The 22,012-nt window shown below is 43.0% G+C and overlaps 1 protein-coding gene across 1 annotated transcript in view; it reads right to left on the reverse strand.

Annotated features, from left to right (window-relative positions):
• PCGF6 (polycomb group ring finger 6) overlaps positions 1–14,734 on the reverse strand; it is an 81,935-nt gene extending 67,201 nt beyond the window's left edge. The window contains exons 1-3 of the mRNA XM_082268405.1: positions 14,568–14,734; positions 1,806–1,905; positions 721–817 (exon numbers count right to left, since the gene is read on the reverse strand). Of these exons, the coding sequence (XP_082124531.1) occupies positions 721–817; positions 1,806–1,905; positions 14,568–14,726 (356 nt within the window). The 5' untranslated portion in view covers positions 14,727–14,734. The remainder of the gene's footprint in view (positions 1–720; positions 818–1,805; positions 1,906–14,567) is intronic.
• Between the last annotated feature and the right edge of the window lie 7,278 nt (positions 14,735–22,012).

The following is a 22,012-nucleotide window of genomic DNA, read 5'->3' on the forward strand; positions in this document are numbered from 1 at the left end:
TATCTATATAGAGAGAGAGAGAGAGAGAGAGAGAGAGAGATATATATCTATATATATATATATATATATATATATATATATATATATATAGAGATATAGAGAGAGAGAGAGAGAGAGAGATATAGAGAGAGAGAGAGAGAGAGAGATATAGAGAGAGAGAGAGATATAGAGAGAGAGAGATAGAGATAGAGAGATAGAGATAGATATAGAGAGAGAGATAGATATAGAGAGAGAGATAGATATAGAGAGAGAGATAGATATAGAGAGAGAGATAGATATAGAGAGAGAGAGATAGATATAGAGAGAGAGATAGAGAGCGATATAGAGAGCGATAGAGATAGAGATAGAGATATAGAGAGAGAGAGAGAGAGAGAGAGAGAGACTGTATATATACATATACACACACGCGCATAAAAAATAAAAAAGGGGGGGTAGAAATCTGACTTGCCTATTAGTATTTTACACTTTTACGCACAAATACACAAAAATATGCGAATGCAATATTATTATAAAGAATTTCCTTTACTCATGTATGCAAAGATACAAACAAAATAAAAGCCTCAAATTTCAGCCAGGAATACTGATGTTCGAACATCAGTTCTGTGTGCAAGTATGCTTACTGCAGAGAAATAGAGTAGGGAGTAAAACAAACATGCAAGGCAAATGGTAAAAAGAAGGAATTATTTGGCAAAAGATTCTATTGAAATCATTACTACACACCTGATATTATACAGAGGCTGCGTTTGATGGACGACAACATTACACTTTGGACACCTGTTGCTGTAGTAAAAATGCTTTACTATGCAGCTTTTGCAAACTGAAAAACAAAAAAAGAAAAAATACAGTGTATATTGTTCTCACGGTTGTGTATGATACAGATAGGTGCAAGTGAAGCCTACCTCCTGCTGGGAGCTGCTGTGACTCACCACACCAGCACTTAGTAGTTGATACCCCTGATGAAATCACGTGACCGTGATGACAAGCATAGGGCGAGTCAGGTGACACTGCTGCACAGAGGAAGTGATGTGAGAACCTTTGTATCCTGCAATCCATTACAGGAGCGCTTTGTTTTAAAATTTAAATGCAAGTTACTACTTTTAAATAAATACCTACTTCGAAATTACTACACCATGACGATGAAATTAATCAACAGGGTTCTAAAGGGCCACACCTCCCACTAAAAAAAAAAAAAGGGTCTCTGATTATACAGTGGCACAAATAAGGAGGAGAAGGAGGAGCCCACCGTGCAAACCCCAGCATATAGGGGAAGGTGAAATTTGACCTAGTAAGAGAGGTCAAACAGAGGTAAGCGCAGTTGAGAGGTGGTGGGGATCCCCAAGCACTTTTCAGGTCATGGATTTTTATGGACTCTATGAATTGTATATACATGTTGCACTTTTAAGGAATTTTTCAGTTTATGCGATTATACTGCAATATTGTGATTTCGTGGATATTTTTTTCACATTACACCATTGTGTTTCATACTTATTTGCACGTAAATCACTGTATTAGAGTATACCTAGGTACCAGGGTTTGCATTTATATCGATATATGATCCACTTATATTTGTGTATTCACCAATACCATTTATAAAGGTCATGAAGGAGGAAGGTTTCAGACTGTTTGCACTTGTGCTTTGTATTATGAATTGCATATACATGTTGCATTTATAATGGTCCTGTAACCCACTTTTCATGAAATCCTTTCTTAGTGTTTTTCTACCTCCTTGTAACATTCGTGAGCTTCCTCCCTTTAGTTCCGCTTTAATTTTGTTTTCTCTCAATTTCTTGCATGCGTGTACTCACATGTATGAAGACATTCTGTTATAGTCGTGGCATCGACGAAATAACCTTTGCAGATGGAGCAGAGAATGTAGGGATTCAGGTCAGCCAAGTTGACCAGGCACTGAAAAGTGACAAAGAAAAAAAAGTTTTAAAGATACTAGCTTCCCTCCTCATATAATGATAAACAAATAAAAACGGGAGTTACTTACCGGTAAATATTTCCAGAAGTCATCCAGGAAGCACCTCCTCCAACAGGAACAGGAAAAGCATCACCAATACACTTTAAAAGGCAGTCCCTATGCTAAACTGGTCAGTTTTAAAACAAGAACTGAAGAACAAAACCTTAAAAGCATATACAAACATAAAAACAATCATTGACATAAGGGCGGGAACCTGGCTGTTCTGGAAGACTCCTGAAAACAGAGTTACCGGTAAGTCTAACTCCGGTTTTCCCCAATCGTCTTCCAGGATAGCCCATGAGAAGATTATAAAGAACTTACTATATTGGTGAGAGTCATTAAAAGTCCAAAGACCTCTACCACCCTTGGATTTATCATAATTATCAGAATTTGGTGGACCCAGTTATTGTAAATTCTCAATAGAGAGAGACTAGGCCCGACAGACACTACATGGAATGACTAGGTCTGAACTATGGTGAAGATATAAAAACCACCATCCTATATAGAATATAAACATAGGGATCTGCTACAAAGGCATACTTCTAGTGGCTGTCCCCCACCTACATCCTTGTATATGAATGTGAAAAGGCCCCGTGCCTAGAGAAATACATCATCACTTCAGGGGCCCATGTTAAATCGCCACTGTAAGAAATTGTGTGTGTAATTATATATATATTATATATATATATATATATACACACACACACACACACACACACACACACACATACACCAGGACTCGAAAACCCCGGGTGCCAGGTCGCATTGGCGACTAGAATTAGCGACCTGGCACCTGGGGTGCACTGCAAGACGTTTCCTGTCCCTTTTGCGCCCCCCCCCCAACCACTCACCGAGTGCACGGACTACAGCGCCATCCGAAAATTGAGGCCGCGGCTTTTCGGCCTTCTTCAGTGAGAGAACGGGGAACTGGCGCCCTCTTGTGGTGGCCAGGAGTTTGACAAGCAGTAACTAATGGCTGTTTCCCCTGCCTGTCCTCAATGCCTGTCCATCTCCTTCCCCAAGAGGAGATGTGAGGGAAGTTTTTGCAGGCTTCATCTCCCTGTCCACTTACCTTTGCGTAAAATGTAAGTGGACAGGGAGTGTGGTTATTATTATTAATTTTTTTTTTTAATTATTTAACCACTTTACCACCGGAGGATTTTGCTGTCTTCCGTCCAGGCCACTTTTTGCGATTCGGCGCTGTGCGACTTCAACTGACAATTGCGCGGTCGTGCGACGCCGTACCCAAACGAAATTTACGTCCTTTTTTTCCCACAAACAGAGCTTTCTTTTGGTGGTATTTGATCACCTGTGCGATTTTTACTTTTTGCGCTATAAACAAAAAAAAGAGCGTTTATTTTGAAAAAATAACAATATTTTTAACATTTTTTTATATGAAATTCCCCCCAAAAAAGATGTAAAAACCAATTTTTTTAAAAAATTTTGGCCAATTTGTTTTCTGCTACCTATGTTTGGTAAAAAAAAAAAAAAAAAAAAAAAAAAAAAAAAAAAAAAAAAAAAAAATCGCAATAAGCGTATTTTGATTGGTTTGAGCAAAAGTTATTGCGTTTACTAACAAAGGGAAAGATTTCTGTCATTTTTGGTGTTTTTTTTTTAACGCGTAATGGCGGCGATCTGCGATTTTTTTTGCGGGACTGCGACATTATGGCGGACAGATCGGACCCTTGACTGACATTTTTGACACTTTTGGGGGTACCAGTGACATTACTGCAGTAATCAGTGCTATATATATGCACTGTTACTGTAAAAATGACACTGGCAGGGAAGGGGTTAATTTTATTGGAGAGGGAGGGGTTAATGTATGCCTGGTGCTTACTGACGTGTGGGGGGGGAGGTGACTGAGTGAGTCATGGACATATCGGATGTCCAGCTATGCTGAACACTCCGATCTGTCACTCCCTGTCACTATGGAGATCCGCCCGCTGTGTTTACACACAGTGGGCGGATCTCCAGACTCGATCCCCGAGGATCGGGTAAGATCCGCGGCGATCGCCGCTGCTCCTCCCCTGGCCCGACTCCCGCTGTGAATGAAAACAGCGGGAGCGAGCCTCCGGCGGCGCGCAAGCGCCGCCCAGAAGGGGGGAGTGTCTGACGACGTAGTACTACGTCGTCAGACGATAACGAGCCACTCTGCCGCAGTAATATTACTGTGAGCAGTCGTAAAGTGGTTAAAAAAAATATTTTTCTTTTCTTTTAATTATTATTAAAAAAAAATATTTTTCTTTTTTCAATTATAAAAAAAAGTTTATTTTTTTTCAATTATTATATATAAAAAAAAAATTATATATGATATAATCATATATAATTTTTTTTTTTTTTCCCTCATCGCCATGCCACAGCTGAAGGCCCCTTTCACACAGGCTGTCTGACCAGGTCCGCCTGTCAGTTTTTCAGGCAGACCTGATCGGACCCTTCAGTCTCCTCTACGGAGCAGTAATCTGCCGCCATCTGATCCTGTCCGCCAAAAACAGACGGATGGTGGTTCTATTTTCTATCCATCCCGTGGATCGGATCAGATGGCATCGGATGGAAACAGACAGTCTGTTTCCATCCGATTGCGCTATAGAGGAGACTGGGGTTCTAGTCGTCTTTATGTGTAAATGTAGTATGTTATTTTTTTGGAAATAAAGCTTGGTTGTTGGTTTAAAAAAAAACAAAAAAAAAAAAAAAAAACTGGATCCTAACTTTTTTAGCTGGCTCCTAGATTTCAGAAAAATTTGTCAAGCCCTGATATACACACACACAAGCTTTGTTATATGGTGACAGCGCTGCTACCCCAAGCAATGCTGATACTCCAAGCTACTGTGCCCTCACTGCCACCTGAAAAGACTAAGCAGTAGGGGGTTGGACTCAATTGCCGACATGACTACCGTACCTTCAGGATATACTGGGATGCCCAAAATTCATTAGAACAAGCCTCCAAATGCACCACTCCTTCTGCTATTTGGAGCACATAAAAAGCCTAAATGCGCATATTTATTCTTGCCTACAACCACTACTACTTCACTTATTGCAATCATTGCTGAAGATGAGGAGGCGCTGCTGCTGGCTGTGTTTGTCAGGGCCTTACGTGAAGCGGCAGAAGGTACGCAACCAAGTTGCTGTCTTTATGTTCTGCCTTTGCCAGCCACAGCTTTTAGCATCACTTGCATACTTGGAAAACACGCAGGACTCATGGCATGGCTGAATCTGAACTGATGACTCCAGGGCTGCCAGGCAGAAGTGCCAACCACCAAGCCACTGCGCTGCATGCACCCAGACACCTGGCGGGGAACCCACACTGCCTGTGCCGGCTCCTGTCAAGGGGGTAAGCCACTTCCAGTCATGGCCTTTGCCAGACACAGAAGGAGAAAGGGAACCAAGCTACCACTTTCCTGTCTGAGGGGTGGTCTTGGATTGTCATCTTTCAGAAAAGAAAGCCAGAGGAGAACAGAGGCCTCCCTCACCCAGGTTCCAAGTGATGCGCCTCCCCTGTCCGGAGGAAACACAAAAACTGACCAGTTCAAGGACTGTCTTTTAAAGTGTATTGGGGATGTGTTTCCGGTTCCTGTTGGAGGAGGTGCTTCTTTCTCATGGGCTTGGGGAAAAGTTACTTTTAATCGTCGGCTCCTCCCACAGTGTCTGGATGGAAGGCAGCTATTACTGGGTCTCCTATTTTCTACAAAATGATTTATGCCAGTAGAAACTGCCCCTTGAAATTTGATAAAATTTGAAGCAGCTGGACTGATGCACAAGGCATAACTATCTAACGGATTTGTACCTTTTTTTCCTGTTTATCCTAACCCTGAGTTTTCAAACTGACCTTTATGCACCCCCCCCCCCTCCTTTTTTACCCTCTTTTCCAGTGCTCCTCGCTCTGCCCCTCCCCCTTTTTTTCTTCTCTTCCATTCGTTCTTGTTTTTCCCTCTCTTTCCTTCTCCTCCTCTGTCAGTTCCTCCTTATTTTGGTGTTACCCTCTCCAGCTGTTGGATGTTTTTATAAACGAATATTCTACCTAGGCTCCTATTTTTGTATCCTACCTGCTATGCCAATGATTTGTGTGTAATATCTTTGGCATAAAAGATACTAGCTTCAATTTACGTATAACAAAATTAGTGTAGCACAACTCTTCACCAACTGCATTATGCATTAAATCTCCATCATTAATGTTATAAATGGAGTGATCTATAGGATGTTTCACTTTAATTTATATGTGCAATAAATCAAACTTATCATTTTCTGAAGTTAATACATAAATGTTCCAATATGCACAACATAAAATAAATATAAAATAAAATCCAAAGAATGTCCAAAAAACTGTGTATATAAATCCCAATGCAAAGAAACTTTCCTTATAAAAAAAAAAAATCTTCCAATTAAAGAAAAACACTGCTGTGTCCAAACTAAATGAAAGCGACCAACCAAAAAGGAAAGCTCCACTTGTTTCCTCCCCCCCCCCCCCTCAGCTGCCACATTTGGCACCATTTTGGGGGGAGAGGGAAGCAGATACCTTTCATAACCAGGTGTCTGCTCCCACTTCAGGATAAGATTGCCACGATCTATGTAATTTCTGGCCACTCCTGCTTCCATCCCCACTGCCTTCAAGGAGACACACAGGTCCCAGAAGACAGCGGGACCATTCAAAAAGCACAGCACGACTCATGCATGCGCAGTAGGAAACAGGCTGTGAAGCCACAAGAATCAAAAATGTGTAAAATCAGATTCCAATAAGACACCAAGATTCAGTACCGAAAAGGAACCAGTAGGGGTCGCCTCTTACCAGATCTTTAGATCAACCACGCTTGTATGATATAAAATGGTTGGGGGTCCGACAATAGACTCGAGCAACTGATCCTCAGATGTTCCCAATGTTCACCATTCAAAAAGAGAGAGAGAGGCTCCCATAGCGTAAAACAGTAAAATTTATTCCAAAAATAAAAGCAAGAACACTCACAGAAACCAGGATGGAATGAGCAATTGTATACAGCCGCCGGCCGAACGGCTTCGCTCGCCCGCACTCTCTGGTCGCGATCGGATGACGTCAGTACGCCGTGCCCTGACGACGTTTCGTCACAGATGACGTTTTCAAAACGTTTTTGAAAACGTCATCTGTGACGAAACGTCGTCAGGGCACGGCGTACTGACGTCATCCGATCGCGACCAGAGAGTGCGGGCGAGCGAAGCCGTTCGGCCGGCGGCTGTATACAATTGCTCATTCCATCCTGGTTTCTGTGAGTGTTCTTGCTTTTATTTTTGGAATAAATTTTACTGTTTTACGCTATGGGAGCCTCTCTCTCTCTTTTTGAATGGTGAACATTGGGAACATCTGAGGATCAGTTGCTCGAGTCTATTGGTCGGACCCCCAACCATTTTATATCATACAAGCGTGGTTGATCTAAAGATCTGGTAAGAGGCGACCCCTACTGGTTCCTTTTCGGTACTGAATCTTGGTGTCTTATTGGAATCTGATTTTACACATTTTTGATTCTGTTCACATGGTAAGAGGCTCATCTAGCTGGTGATGGTTCTACACCTATTTTTCATCATTGTTTTTTTCACTTTGGCACATCCATTATTGTCGTCTGGTAAGAGGCAACTTCAGCTGGAATTATTAATTGGTTTATATACACCTACCCTTATTTATATTTGGTAAGGGGTATTTAACACACACCAATTTCTTTAATTTACACTTGTCCACTGTTAATAGAGATCTTTGGTGGTGGTCTAATTTATACACACGTTATTCTCAAGTCACATTGGTGATATTTACCTAGTTGTTGGGTTTTACGCTATTGCGTATTTTACATTTTTTTTCATGATCCAATGACCATTGAGTCTACTGCTCACGTGGGCCTGGATCTTCTATCAAGGTGACAAGATTCATAGAGCATCTGCTTTTCTCTTACCTGAATCTGGTAAGCCTATACCCTTAAGGGAGTCTGGTCCAGGATTACATCTAGGATTTTGTCATCATCATTTACTATTGGGACTTTATGGACTTTACATCTCCATTTATCACACTTAGCGCAACTTAATTTACAAATATTCTACAGGGTGTGGTCACACTTGAAGTTGCTGCTGTTCAATATTATTTTCTCTAAGCGCGGTTAATCCCCCTCTATATACTAGGTACCTAGTTTAGACAGGTACCTGCTAGGCGGCTCGAGCATAAGTTCTCCTCTCCCCCTCCCTCCTTGCAATCTTCTAGGACAAGTCACAGGTCCCAGAAGATTGCCCGGCCAATGGGCAGCGCACACCTGGCGGTGAAGCCACAAGCTGTCACAGCCGGGTGCCCACACTTGCAATGCTGGTGCCGTGGAGAGCAGAGGGAGAGAAGCGAGGCTTCGGGCATCGACATCGCTAGACCGTGGGACAGGGGAGTGTGTGTTTTTTAAAAGTCAGCAGCTACACTTTTTATAGCTGCTGACTTTTAATAAACACAAAAAAAACGAGCGCAACTCCACCACCAGTGCAGTGTGGCCTCTCACCAGTGCAGCATGACCCCTGCATTACCAGTAGTTAACAGCACGCAGATTTCCCTCTCAGGGGGATGGAGATGGCAGCTGCCATTTCTGACTCCTTACTGCCTCCTATCCAGATGGATAGATTGATGGGTCTCAAATACAACCAATATGCATGTAGGGACAAAAAGAGAACACAAACCCTAGTGTTCTCCATGTAAAACACTTAATATAAAAAGGTAAAGTATTGCACTTACAAACTGAAGAACTATGGGCAGTGCTAGCATGTAGAAAAAGGAACCTCGCGCTTATGGGTAAATTATAAAGTCAAAAAAGTTAATGTGTGGCAAAATCTGGATAAATAGGTATAAGCTGCTGCTAACATAAAAGTGCCTGTGCCTTTAAATAGAAAATACCAAAAGATGTCAGCGCTGCTGAAAATGCAAATAAAGAGCCGACTGGGCTTATTCTGTGTAGTGCAATGAAACAGTGCAATCCTCTAGAACATTAAATACATATACTCATAACTGTGCAAATACGAATTGCAATCAATACAACCCCCCTCTATAAAGTGAAAAATACTTCTTCGGGTGCTGTAAACGTGCTCCACTTAGTGCTCCCCTAAGGTGACCCCACTCACCTGAAAGGTGAAGATCATAAGCCTTGGATTAAATAGAGTTCCTGGTTCCGTCTGAATGACAGCTGGCGGGGATACGTAGGTTCAATGTGGAATGCTTAGGCTACTGTGTAGCTCCGTGACTCGAAATAAAAAGAGGGGGTCTCCATGGTGAAGTATATAAAACCATTAAGAAACAAAAAATATCCGCTCACATTTAAAAAAACTGCTTTCTTCCTAGCTGTATGCGGTGCGGTGGTTCTGGTGTACTTCAGGCGTTCGTTCCACCGACCGGAAGTGACGTGGTACGCTCTGGATTGGCTAGACGCGTTTCGCCCTCCCACAGGGCGTTGTCAATGGCTAGTGTCCATAGCGTACAATGCAGCTTATATCTGCATAACTCCTCCTACTCCTCCTCTAATTAGTCCAAACCTTCACTGTTTGTTCCGCCGGAAATATATATATATATATATATATATATATATATATATATATATATATATATATATATATATATATATACACACACATCGGACGTATATAACTATGTGTGTATCTATTCTGTTAAAGAAATTATAAAGTATAGATAAAATGTATTCGACTATATAGATCTGGTTTTGATTATATTAGATGTATGAAAAACTTAGTTGAATGTTTCTCTTAATTTTGTTTCTCTTATGATTTAATACAGTGTGTGATGCCATCTAGTGGCCATTGCATACATTTATCTTCCCTTTGTAATGTTGTGAAATGGAAACAAATTGTTAGATGATCCTATATAATTACAACATATTCAATCCGATTAGAACCACTATGACATAATTAAAAAAAAAAAAATATATATATATACACACACACACACACACACACATACAATACACATTGTCAAGTATACCATAGATGCAATATACATTAAAAATATTATAATTATATATCAAGGATTGTACATGAAAAATTTTTTTTTTTTAAATTATTTATAAAACAATTGATGTCAATGTCCTTGTTTAAACCCAGGGGCACCATGCTGCGAAGCTGGTGGATCCATTTGGTTTCGTTACGTGATACTGAATGCTTCATGTTGGTGCCCCTCCAATGTTTTTCTTAACTCAAATTTTGTGGTATTGACAAAATAGAAAAACATTGGAGGGGCACCAACATGAAGCAGTCAGTTTCACGTAACGAAACCAAATGGATCCACCAGCTTCGCAGCATGGTGCCCCTGGGTTTAAACGTGGTCATTGATTATAAATAATTTTTAAAAAATAATTTTTGATGTACAATCCTTGATATATAATTTTATTATTTTTAATGTATATTGATTCTTGTATATTTATTGCATATATGGTATACTTGACAATGTGTATTTTTTGTTAAATATATATAATTTTTAATTATGTCATAGTGGTTATAATCGGATTGAATATGTTGTAATGAAATAGGATCACCTAACAATTCTTTTCCATTTCACAACATTACAAAAGGGAAGATAAATTTATACAATGGCCACTAGATGGCATCACACACTGTATTAAATCATAAGAGAAACAAAATTATTCAACTAAGTTTTTCTCACATCTTATATAATCAAAACCAGATCTATATATCCGAATATCTGTACTTTATAATTTCTTTAACAGAATGGATACACACATACTTATATACGTCGGGTATATATATACAGTGCCTTGCGAAAGTATTCGGCCCCCTTGAACTTTGCGACCTTTTGCCACATTTCAGGCTTCAAACATAAAGATATAAAACTGTAATTTTTTGTGAAGAATCAACAAGTGGGACACAATCATGAAGTGGAATTAAATTTATTGGATATTTCAAACTTTGTTAAATAAAAAACTGAAAAATTGGGCGTGCAAGATTATTCAGCCCCTTTACTTTCAGTGCAGCAAACTCTCTCCAGAAGTTCAGTGAGGATCTCTGAATGATCCAATGTTGACCTAAATGACTAATGATGATAAATAGAATCCACCTGTGTGTAATCAAGTCTCCGTATAAATGCACCTGCACTGTGACAGTCTCAGAGGTCCGTTTAAAGTGTAGAGAGCATCATGAAGAACAAGGAACACACCAGGCAGGTCCGAGATACTGTTGTGGAGAAGTTTAAGGCCGGATTTGGATACAAAAAGATTTCCCAAGCTTTAAACATCCCAAGGAGCACTGTGCAATCGATAATATTGAAATGAAAGGAGTATCAGACCACTGCAAATCTACGAAGACCTGGCCGTCCCTCTAAACTTTCAGCTCATACAAGGAGAAGACTGATCAGAGATGCAGCCAAGAGGCCCATGATCACTCTGGATGAACTGCAGAGATCTACAGCTGAGGTGGGAGACTCTGTCCATAGGACAACAATCAGTCGTATACTGCACAAATCTGGCCTTTATGGAAGAGTGGCAAGAAGAAAGCCATTTCTTAAAGATATCCATAAAAAGTGTCGTTTAAAGTTTGCCACAAGACACCTGGGAGACACACCAAACATGTGGAAGAAGGTGCTCTGGTCAGATGAAACCAAAATCAAACTTTTTGGCAACAATGCAAAACGTTATGTTTGGCGTAAAAGCAACACAGCTCATCACCCTGAACACACCATCCCCACTGTCAAGCATGGTGGTGGCAGCATCATGGTTTGGGCCTGCTTTTCTTCAGCAGGGACAGGGAAGATGGTTAAAATTGACGGGAAGATGGATGGAGCCAAATACAGGACCATTCTGGAAGAAAACCTGATGGAGTCTGCAAAAGACCTGAGACTGGGACAGAGATTTGTCTTCCAACAAGACAATGATCCAAAACATAAAGCAAAATCTACAATGGAATGGTTCACAAATAAACATATCCAGGTGTTAGAAAAGCCAAGTCAAAGTCCAGACCTGAATCCAATCGAGAATCTGTGGAAAGAACTGAAAACTGCTGTTCACAAACGCTCTCCATCCAACCTCACTGAGCTTGAGCCGTTTTGCAAGGAGGAATGGGCAAAAATTTCCGTTCTCGATGTGCAAAACTGATAGAGACATACCCCAAGCGACTTACAGCTGTAATCGCAGCAAAAGGTGGGGCTACAAAGTATTAACTTAAGGGGGCTGAATAATTTTGCATGCCCAATTTTTCAGTTTTTTTATTTGTTAAAAAAGTTTGAAATATCCAATAAATTTCGTTCCACTTCATGATTGTGTCCCACTTTTTGATTCTTTACAAAAAATTACAGTTTTATAACTTTATGTTTGAAGCCTAAAATGTGGCAAAAGGTCGAAAAGTTCAAGGGGGCCGAATACTTTCGCAAGGCACTGTATTTCCAGCGGAACAAACAATGAAGGTTTGGACTAATTAGAGGAGGAGTAGGAGGAGTTATGCAGATATAAGCTGCATTGTACGTTATGGACACTAGCTATTGACAACGCCCTGTGGGAGGGCGAAACGCGTCTAGCCAATCCAGAGCGTACCACGTCACTTCCGGTCGGTAGAACGCATGCTGGAAATATACTGGAACCACCGCCCTGCATACACCTAGGAAGAAAGCAGTTTATTTTTATTGTGAGTGGATATTTTTTGTTTCTTAATAAATGGTTATATATACTTCACCATGGAGACCCCCTCTTTTTACTTCAAGTCACGGAGTTACACAGTAGCCTAAGCATTCCACATTGAAGCTACGTATCCCCGCCAGCTGTCATTCAGACGGAACCAGGAACTCTAATCCAAGGCTTATGATCTTCACCTTTCTGGGGACACCTTAGGGGAGCACTAAGTGGAGCACGTTTACAGCACCCGAAGAAGTATTTTTCCAGCACTTAAGTGCTAGCATGTATCGGCTGTTTTTAACAATTACTGGCAAACAGCTTGATTCAGAGAGGGCCACCGGATGATGTCATTTACAGGACTAGGAGGTGGAGTCCTGAACATGATGTCATCCCCCGGCTTAGAGCCTCATCAGGTTTTTATTGCACTCCACGTCCCCATTCGGTAGATTGAGCCTCTTCATTTGTACCTCTCATCAATTTCAGCAGGAAGGAGAACCAACATTGTCACCTTGTCCCCAGAACACAACGGGAGGGGACATTTTCTATTGGGGACACCTCTTCTCCCCCTTGTGGTGAGATTTCCTCTAACTTCCTGGTGGGTCTCTGGGACAGGAAGTGAAGGCAAAAAGATTCCCAAGGGACAGCAAAACAAACAGGGGATTTAGCCTCCCCGACTTTAGGCAAAGCTACACCATACAAGGGCAATTCCTCATCAAGCTGGAAATCTGATAGTAAGCTGTGTGTTCATCTTCCATGTCTGTGTACACATCTATAGAGCAATCCAAGAAGAGGATAGGATGAGAAAAGACATGTCTTGTATGAGCCTTTTACATTGACTCTAGGGTGGAACAGTAATGGTGCACATTTGATACGCTAAATGGACACTCCCTGCGCTCAATTCCCACTCTACGTGACCGCTGTACACTCCCTGCGCTCAATTCCCACTCTACGTGACCGCTGTACACTTCCTGCGCTCAATTCCCACTCTACATGACCGCTGCACACTCCCTGCGCTCAATTCCCACTCTACGTGACTGCTGTACACTCCCTGCGCTCAATTCCCACTCTACGTGACCGTTGCACACTCCCTGCGCTCAATACCCACTCTACGTGACCGGTGCACACTCCCTGCGATTTATTCACACTCTACGTGACCGGTGCACACTCCCTGCGCTCAATTCCCACTCTACGTGACCGCTGTACACTCCCTGCGCTCAATTCCCACTCTACGTGCCTGGTGCACACTCCCTGCGATCAATTCCCACTCTACATGACCGGTGCACACTCCCTGCGATCAATTCCCACTCTACATGACCGCTGCACACTCCCTGCGCTCAATTCCCACTCTACATGACCGCTGCACACTCCCTGCGCTCAATTGCCACTCTACGTGCCCGGTGCACACTCCCTGCGCTCAATTCCCACTCTACGTGACCGGTGCACACTCCCTGCGCTCAATTCCCACTCTACGTGACCGCTGTACACTCCCTGCGCTCAATTCCCACTCTACGTGACCGTTGCACACTCCCTGCGCTCAATTCCCACTCTACGTGACCGTTGCACACTCCCTGCGCTTAAATTCCCACTCTACGTGACCGGTGCACACTCCCTGCGCTCAATTCCCACTCTACGTGACCGGTGCACACTCCCTGCGCTCAATTCCCACTCTACATGACCGCTGCACACTCCCTGCGCTCAATGCCCACTCTACGTGACCGCTGTACACTCCCTGCGCTCCATTCCCACTCTACGTGACCGCTGCACACTCCCTGCGCTCAATTCCCACTCTACGTGACCGGTGCACACTCCCTGCGCTCAATTCACACTCTACGTGACCGGTGCACACTCCCTGCGCTCAATTCCCACTCTACGTGACCGATGCACACTCCCTGCGCTCAATTCCCACTCTACGTGACCGATGCACACTCCATGGGACCGGGGCAGCACAGAGAGCGCCGCCTGTACAGCCCAGACAGGTGTCCCCCCCTCCTCCTCACCTCACTCCCCGCCATATACCGCAGACTCGGGGCAGTCACCGGCTCTTCCACCTTCTCACACTTCACCAAGAACTCCATCCCGCCGCCGGACTTCGGGGCCCGGCGACGGTACTTTCTTTTCGGCACAGCGGTACGCATGCTCCGTCCCGTGCTGGCCATGAAGTGCAGTCTGTGTACAGTGGAGTCGGGGCTAAGGAGTGGGATCCCGGCATGCCTTGCGCTTCTCCTGAAACAGGGGATGCCGGGAAGTGTAGTCCTGAAAGGGGGGGAGGAGACTTGAAGCTGTCACGCTGAGCTTTTATCAATAACAGACTACAGTACTTCAAACCCGGTGGACCTGTTTAGTTATACTAACACTGTTTCCCTTCCAAGTCTGTACATAATCACACGTTTTTTTTTTTTTTTTTATAAAACTCATCAATTAAAAATAGAAATAAATGCAGAACTTTTTCAGTTTGGTTAGAATAAAAGGAGACTAATAGCCCCTGACTGTTGTTTTTTTTTTTTTTTTGCCATGTGTGTCTTCTTGGAGAGATTTCCCTTCACTTCCTGTTGCATAGCCAAAACAGGAGGTGAGGAAAAACTCATCCAAAGTGAGGGAATTCCTGGGTGTCCCCATTGGAAGATTCCCCCTCTATTCATGTTCCAGTGACAACCCAAAATTTGAGATTTCTTTGACATCTGGTGAAAGGGGAACTAGGGAGGGTGACTCTTCCGAACAGGGGAACAGACAGCCTAACAGAGACTCTAATCCCTCCCCACTCTGTCCAAAAAGGAAGAAAAGTTTTGCCTTTACGCTGGCCATACACGCTGTTCATTTTATTATCTGAACAATGTGCAATTTGGATCAAAACAATCAAATCTGCAAACAATTCAACAGCAATAACTTCCCTTCCAATTAATTGAGGCTAGGTTCACATCTATGCGGTTGCAATTGATGCGGTTTTCAGGCGCGTTTTGTGTTTTTTAAACCTGCACTTTTGCATGCAGTTTTCATGCATTTTGCATTCTTTCTCTTTAAACACACTGTGTATAGCTGGATGCTAAAGAGTGTTCTTAACAACCGATGAGTCATCAGCTGTCAGGGGGATTCCCCGCTCAAAGCTAAATGTAAAAAAAAAAAAAAAGAATTGTCGCCAAAAGAAATTTGGTGGGAAAAATGGCATGCCCTTCAGGTCTGGTATGGGTTTGGAGGGGAACCCCACAGCAAAATATTAAAAATAAAAAAATGACGTGGGGTCCCTCCCAAAATCCATACCAGACCCCTATCCAAGCATGCAGCCAGCCTACCAGGTCAGGAAAGGGAGGGGATATGTAAGCAGGATGGGATGGGGGGTGCTCTGGGGCGGGGTGCTGCCCACCCCCAAAGAACCTTGTCCCCATGGGGAAAGGGCCTCTTTTCCACAACCCTGGGTGATGGTCATGGGAGTCTGTGGGAAGGGGGGATATCAAAATCTGGAAACCCCCAGATCCAGGCCCCACATTGTACACCTACTCATTCACCAAAAAAAGTGAAAAAAAAAAACAAAACACACAGTTTTTGACAATTCCTTTCTTAAAAAGAAAAAAAATCTATGTCCCCCAATGAAGATCCATCATCAATCTGCTGTTCAAAATCACGGGGCCCTGTACAGCCTACCTGACAGGCCCCCCACCCTAAAAATATAAAATTATAGTTTCACTAAAAATACACTAAAATCATTATTAGTGGACACAGACACAACAAAATTCCTGCTAAAGCTCTGTGTGTGAATGAGGTTTTGGGGGTCATGACAGGTGTACGGGTGCAGGTGTATGGCGGCGAACAAAGACATCGTGCATTCAGGGCCACTCACCCACACTGGCCATATTTGGACCTGTGGCTGTGTTCGTACAGCTCCTGTGTCCCCTGAGTAACAGGCAGCTCGAGCTGCATGCACAATCCATTCATTCACACAGCCAGATTACCTGTGTGAATGAGTCCTTAGGGCTCATCCACATGTGAGGTTGGTGGGCGGTAAAGACCCCATGGTTGAGTTGCACTTTTACTGCTCAGCAACCTCTTTAGCAACAGAAGCAGTGGCTAGGAGTGTACACATACCACAGCCACAATGCTATGCTTCGCAGCCATGGCAGAATTTACATCCCTATCGAACAAGACCCATTCAGGTGGTTGCAATGTGCTAGTGCAGGGATAAAGCAGGCAGCGAGGAGGCAATATGCCTCCTCGCCGCCTGTCGTATAGTCTCTAAAGAGCTATCCAAATGCTGATTGCTCTTCAGAGAGCAAAGCACATGTGAAAGAGTCCTTGTTTTTTTTAATAATGTTTTAAATTTTAATTTTTTCAAATTTTTTGTTAGAATTGTATTTTATTTAGTTAAGTTTTTTTATCTGCAATGTTGAGCAGGTTTTGGTGAAATATCAGGGGTCTAAAAAGAAACTGATGTCTCATATTTGAAACTGAGAAGGGGAACGAGGACATAGATTCATCAGTCTCTGTCCCTCCTACACTAGAGATCAATAAATAGAAAGCGCTCTGAGGCTTTGTTCATTCATCACCAGAAGCATAATAAATAGTTCACTATGCTTCAGTGATGAATGGACACAGGAGCGATTGGAACTGATTGTTTGCTATGTTCATTCAAAAAAGGAAAGGGCCGGTGAATATTATATATTTACGCCCCCCTCCATCCTGAAACATCCCCCCTGTGTATCCTCACCAGCTTTCGGCAGGAGAAGAGAGGAGGGAAGCTGGCAACACTGTGGGGAAGGGGGTCACAGAGATACCTGGGTATTGGGGGCATGGGGACAAGGGGGGGTTACTGGAACCAATCTCCCTACAGTGCTGCCGGATGCATAGACAGGTCCTGCAAGACCTTAAGCATTTCACTCCAAACAAAGCCTAATCGTAGAGTGATAATAATCAAATGGGCTGTCGACTATAGATCAATTACTAATTAGAAGGGATAATTCAGAAATCAATTTTTTATCAAAGCGTGTATTGGCCACAATGAGGTCTTATTTACATGATCAATACCTTGGATACACACTGTGAAGGACCATCGTCACCCACACAGGGTGCACAGGTTTTCAGTGCAGCACTGTGCAGGCAGCCTGTTCAAATCAATGGCAGGCAGCCTGCTGAACAAACCTCCAAGCGCATCCCTGAGTGTATATCTAGAGAAAGAAACTACATAGGATGAGATTTTTAAGGTGCTATGTGAGTCCACAAGGTAATTTATAAAACAGTAGTACAAAGATTAAAAACCAAATACATATAAACAAATTACATACACATGACAAAAATTTCAACTATTGCTTGTCATATTGGATTTGATTCCACTAAAATCTTCTACATGTTTTTACCAAAATGGCTTCTTCAGAAAGTATTTAAGTGTGAATAACATAACTAAATAAAAAAATAATCACAAGTAGTACAAGTACATACATGGGGGGTCAGCTACCAGTAGATCGCAATCTGGGCTTGCTGTCCCGCCTTCCCAAAGCATCAGAGTGCAATGCAGAGGGACTACTGCCTCCTCTGTAGTGCAGGCTTCTGTCAGATGCAGAGAGATAGCAACTGTACTCCATCTCCTATCCCAGCTAGCAGTCTCCAGAGTGGTGCCAGCGGCAGGAAAGAAGAGATCTTTAAGTCAATGTGAAGCAATACACTGGGCATAATATAATAGGGCTGCTTTCACAATGATGCGCTGCGCCTTACCCACACTGAGTGCAGTACAGTGTACTTGCAGGATATAATCGAAGTCTATGGCAAAGCGCAGCTAACTAACCAAGGAAACTTACAGATGCACTGCGCTGCACCCGCGGTTCAGTTAAACCGCAGCCCATTGGTGTGAAAGTACCCTTATAGGGGGCTCAGAACAGTAAGGGGTCATTTACATTTGCAGTTTGGGGGGTGGTAAAATCCCATAGTTAGGATGTGTTTTTATCACTCCCCAACCCACACCCCCTTTAACTGCAGTGGCCAGGGGTGTTCACAATTGTAGTAGCTGCAGCACATGACACATGATGCCCTTTCATGGTTGGTGGGAGTAGCACCTGCCAAACATGACCTATTCAAGTGAATGAGTTCACTCTACAAGTGCCCTGCAACTTTGTGCAGTACAGCAAACAAGGGGTTAAAGCAGGCAGCGTTGTGTTACTTTCTCATCACCTGCTTTAACCCCTTGGACCCCACAGAAGCATGCATTTGCAGGGCACTTGCAAAGTGACTCCATTTAGTTAAATAGGGCGCGATTGGCAGGTGGTAGCACCACCAAAAGCAACAGGGTGCTTAATTCCTGCTGTGGCATGTGGACACCTTTGGCTGCTGCAACCTTGACTCAACTGCAGGGTTTTACCACCCCCAACTTTACGTGTGAACGAGCCCTAGGGTGCCTCTGCTGAATTCAACTAAGGGCTCATTCACAAGTGCAGCAGGCACTGCTGCTCCCCTAAAAAGCGATCCAAGTATGTTTGAAAGGTGGCAATATGTTGCCTCCTCACCACCTAATTTAAACCCATGATTGTCGTGCAATGAACATGATTGTGACATGGTAGTAAGGCAATTAGAGCTTTAAATCAGGTGTGAGGAGGCGACACTGTGCCCAGTGATCTTTGACTTCTCCAATGTTGTTCAGATAGGTCTCCACCTCTTTAAGGTTGCCTACCCCTGACATACATAAATCAATTCATGTAACATATCAAGTACACATCACATAACAAAGCTCCCATTGGTCTGCACTCAGATGGATTTAGTGGGCTAAGGATGAAGAGGAAACAATCCCAGAGAGCTGCAGGGCGTCAGAAGCTACCCAAGAGCAACAATCCCAATTCCCCATACATACATTTTGGATGAATCGCAGAAGGGGTACAAACGACACAGGACCAAACAGATTCTAGGGCATAAACAATATTAAGATTAAAAATGTTGCATGGGCCAAAGCTTTCACAAATAGATTACATGGCTAAATATCCATATACTCATTAAAGTCAAGTTATTTACATAAATGCCTGGAAAGATGATACACTCCACTATTGGGTACAGTCAGGGTCATCCACTGATGATGATCCTGGCTGTATCCAATAGTAGTGGGGTGTGTCATCTTCCCGTGACACTCATTTTTTATTGTCTGATGCTAGATGCCTTCTCAAGCACTCAGAAATTGCAGCTTGGTCAAATTGTTTTTTTAGCTGTGGTTCAAATTGGTATGCTATTTCCATCTTCAGGGTCCAAAAAGACACTGCATTTTTTCATGATGCTAAATGCACACTCAATCTCTCAGAAATGGAAGCCTGCCCACACAGGCTTGCTAGCTGTGGTGCTAAAATGTATGCCATTTACATTTTTAAGCCTCGTACACACCACTAGGTTTTTTTCATTCAACCCAGCTGGTAGAATAATAAAAAAAAATGACAGTTCAGGTTAGAGTCTTGTACTAACAATCTGATATTAGTACAACGATCTCCCCTGCTGAGCTACTGTGTTCTGACAGGAGAAGGCCCACCCCCAGAACACTCCATTCAGCGCTCTCAGTCATTGGCCAGTCTTGAACCCATCCATACAGAAGGAAGCACCTCTAAGTCCCTGTCATACTTCTATTATCCTGCAGATAGTATTCAGGAAGTACTATCCTAAGCTCGCAGATGATATGAGAGGGCCAAGCACACATACAGTGCCTTGCAAAAGTATTTGGCCCCCTTGAACTTTTCGACCTTTTGCCACATTTCAGGCTTCAAACATAAAGATATAAAACTGTAATTTTTTTTTTTTTGAAGAATCAACATCAATGGGACACAATCATGAAGTGGAACGAAATGTATTGGATATTTCAAACTTTTTTAACAAATAAAAAACTGAAAAATTGGGCGTGCAAAATTATTCAGCCCCTTTACTTTCAGTGCAGCAAACTCTCTCCAGAAGTTCAGTGAGGATCTCTGAATGATCCAATGTTGACCTAAATGACTAATGATGATAAATAGAATCCACCTGTGTGTAATCAAGTCTCCGTATAAATGCACCTGCACTGTGATAGTCTCCGAGGTCCGTTTAAAGCGCAGAGAGCATCATGAAGAACAAGGAACACACCAGGCAGGTCCGAGATACTGTTGTGGAGAAGTTTAATGCCGGATTTGGATACAAAAAGATTTCCCAAGCTTTAAACATCCCAAGGAGCACTGTACAAGCGATATTGAAATGGAAGGAGTATCAGACCACTGCAAATCTACGAAGACCTGGCCGTCCCTCTAAACTTTCAGCTCATACAAGGAGAAGACTGATCAGAGATGCAGCCAAGAGGCCCATGATCACTCTGGATGAACTGCAGAGATCTACAGCTGAGGTGGGAGACTCTGTCCATAGGACAACAATCAGTCGTATACTGCACAAATCTGGCCTTTATGGAAGAGTGGCAAGAAGAAAGCCATTTCTTAAAGATATCCATAAAAAGTGTCGTTTAACCACTTTACCACCGGAGGATTTTGCTGTCTTCCGTCCAGGCCACTTTTTGCGATTCGGCGCTGTGCGACTTCAACTGACAATTGCGCAGTCGTGCGACGCCGTACCCAAACGAAATTTACGTCCTTTTTTTCCCACAAACAGAGCTTTCTTTTGGTGGTATTTGATCACCTGTGCGATTTTTACTTTTTGCGCTATAAACAAAAAAAGAGCGTTTATTTTGAAAAAATAACAATATTTTTAACATTTTTTTATATGAAATTCCCCCCAAAAAAGATGTAAAAACCAATTTTTTAAAAAATTTTTGGCCAATTTGTTTTATGCTACATATGTTTGGTAAAAAAAAATCGCAATAAGCGTATTTTGATTGGTTTGCGCAAAAGTTATAGCGTTTACTAACAAAGGGAAAGATTTCTGTCATTTTTGGTGTTTTTTTTTTTAACGCGTAATGGCGGCGATCTGCGATTTTTTTTGCGGGACTGCGACATTGCGGCGGACAGATCGGACCCTTGACTGACATTTTTGACACTTTTGGGGGTACCAGTGACATTACTGCAGTAATCAGTGCTATATATATGCACTGTTACTGTAAAAATGACACTGGCAGGGAAGGGGTTAATTTTATTGGAGAGGGAGGGGTTAATGTATGCCTGGTGCTTACTGACGTGTAGGGGGGGGAGGTGACTGTGTGAGTCATGGACAGATCGGATGTCCAGCTATGCTGAACAGTCCGATCTGTCACTCCCTGTCACTATGGAGATCCGCCCGCTGTGTTTACACACAGCGGGCGGATCTCCAGACTCGATCCCCGACGATCGGGTAAGAGCAGCGGCGATCGCCGCTGCTCCTCCCCTGGCCCGATTCCCGCTGTGAATGAAAACAGCGGGAGCGAGCCTCCGGCGGCGCGCAAGCGCCGCCCAGAAGGGGGAGTGTCTAACGACGTTAATACTACGTCGCTGGACGATAACGAGCCACTCTGCCGCAGTAGTATTACTGTGAGCGGTTCTAA

The sequence above is a fragment of the Pelophylax lessonae genome, assembly GCF_965119305.1.
Source record: "Pelophylax lessonae genome assembly, chromosome: 9".
Classification (NCBI taxonomy): Eukaryota; Metazoa; Chordata; class Amphibia; order Anura; family Ranidae; genus Pelophylax; species Pelophylax lessonae.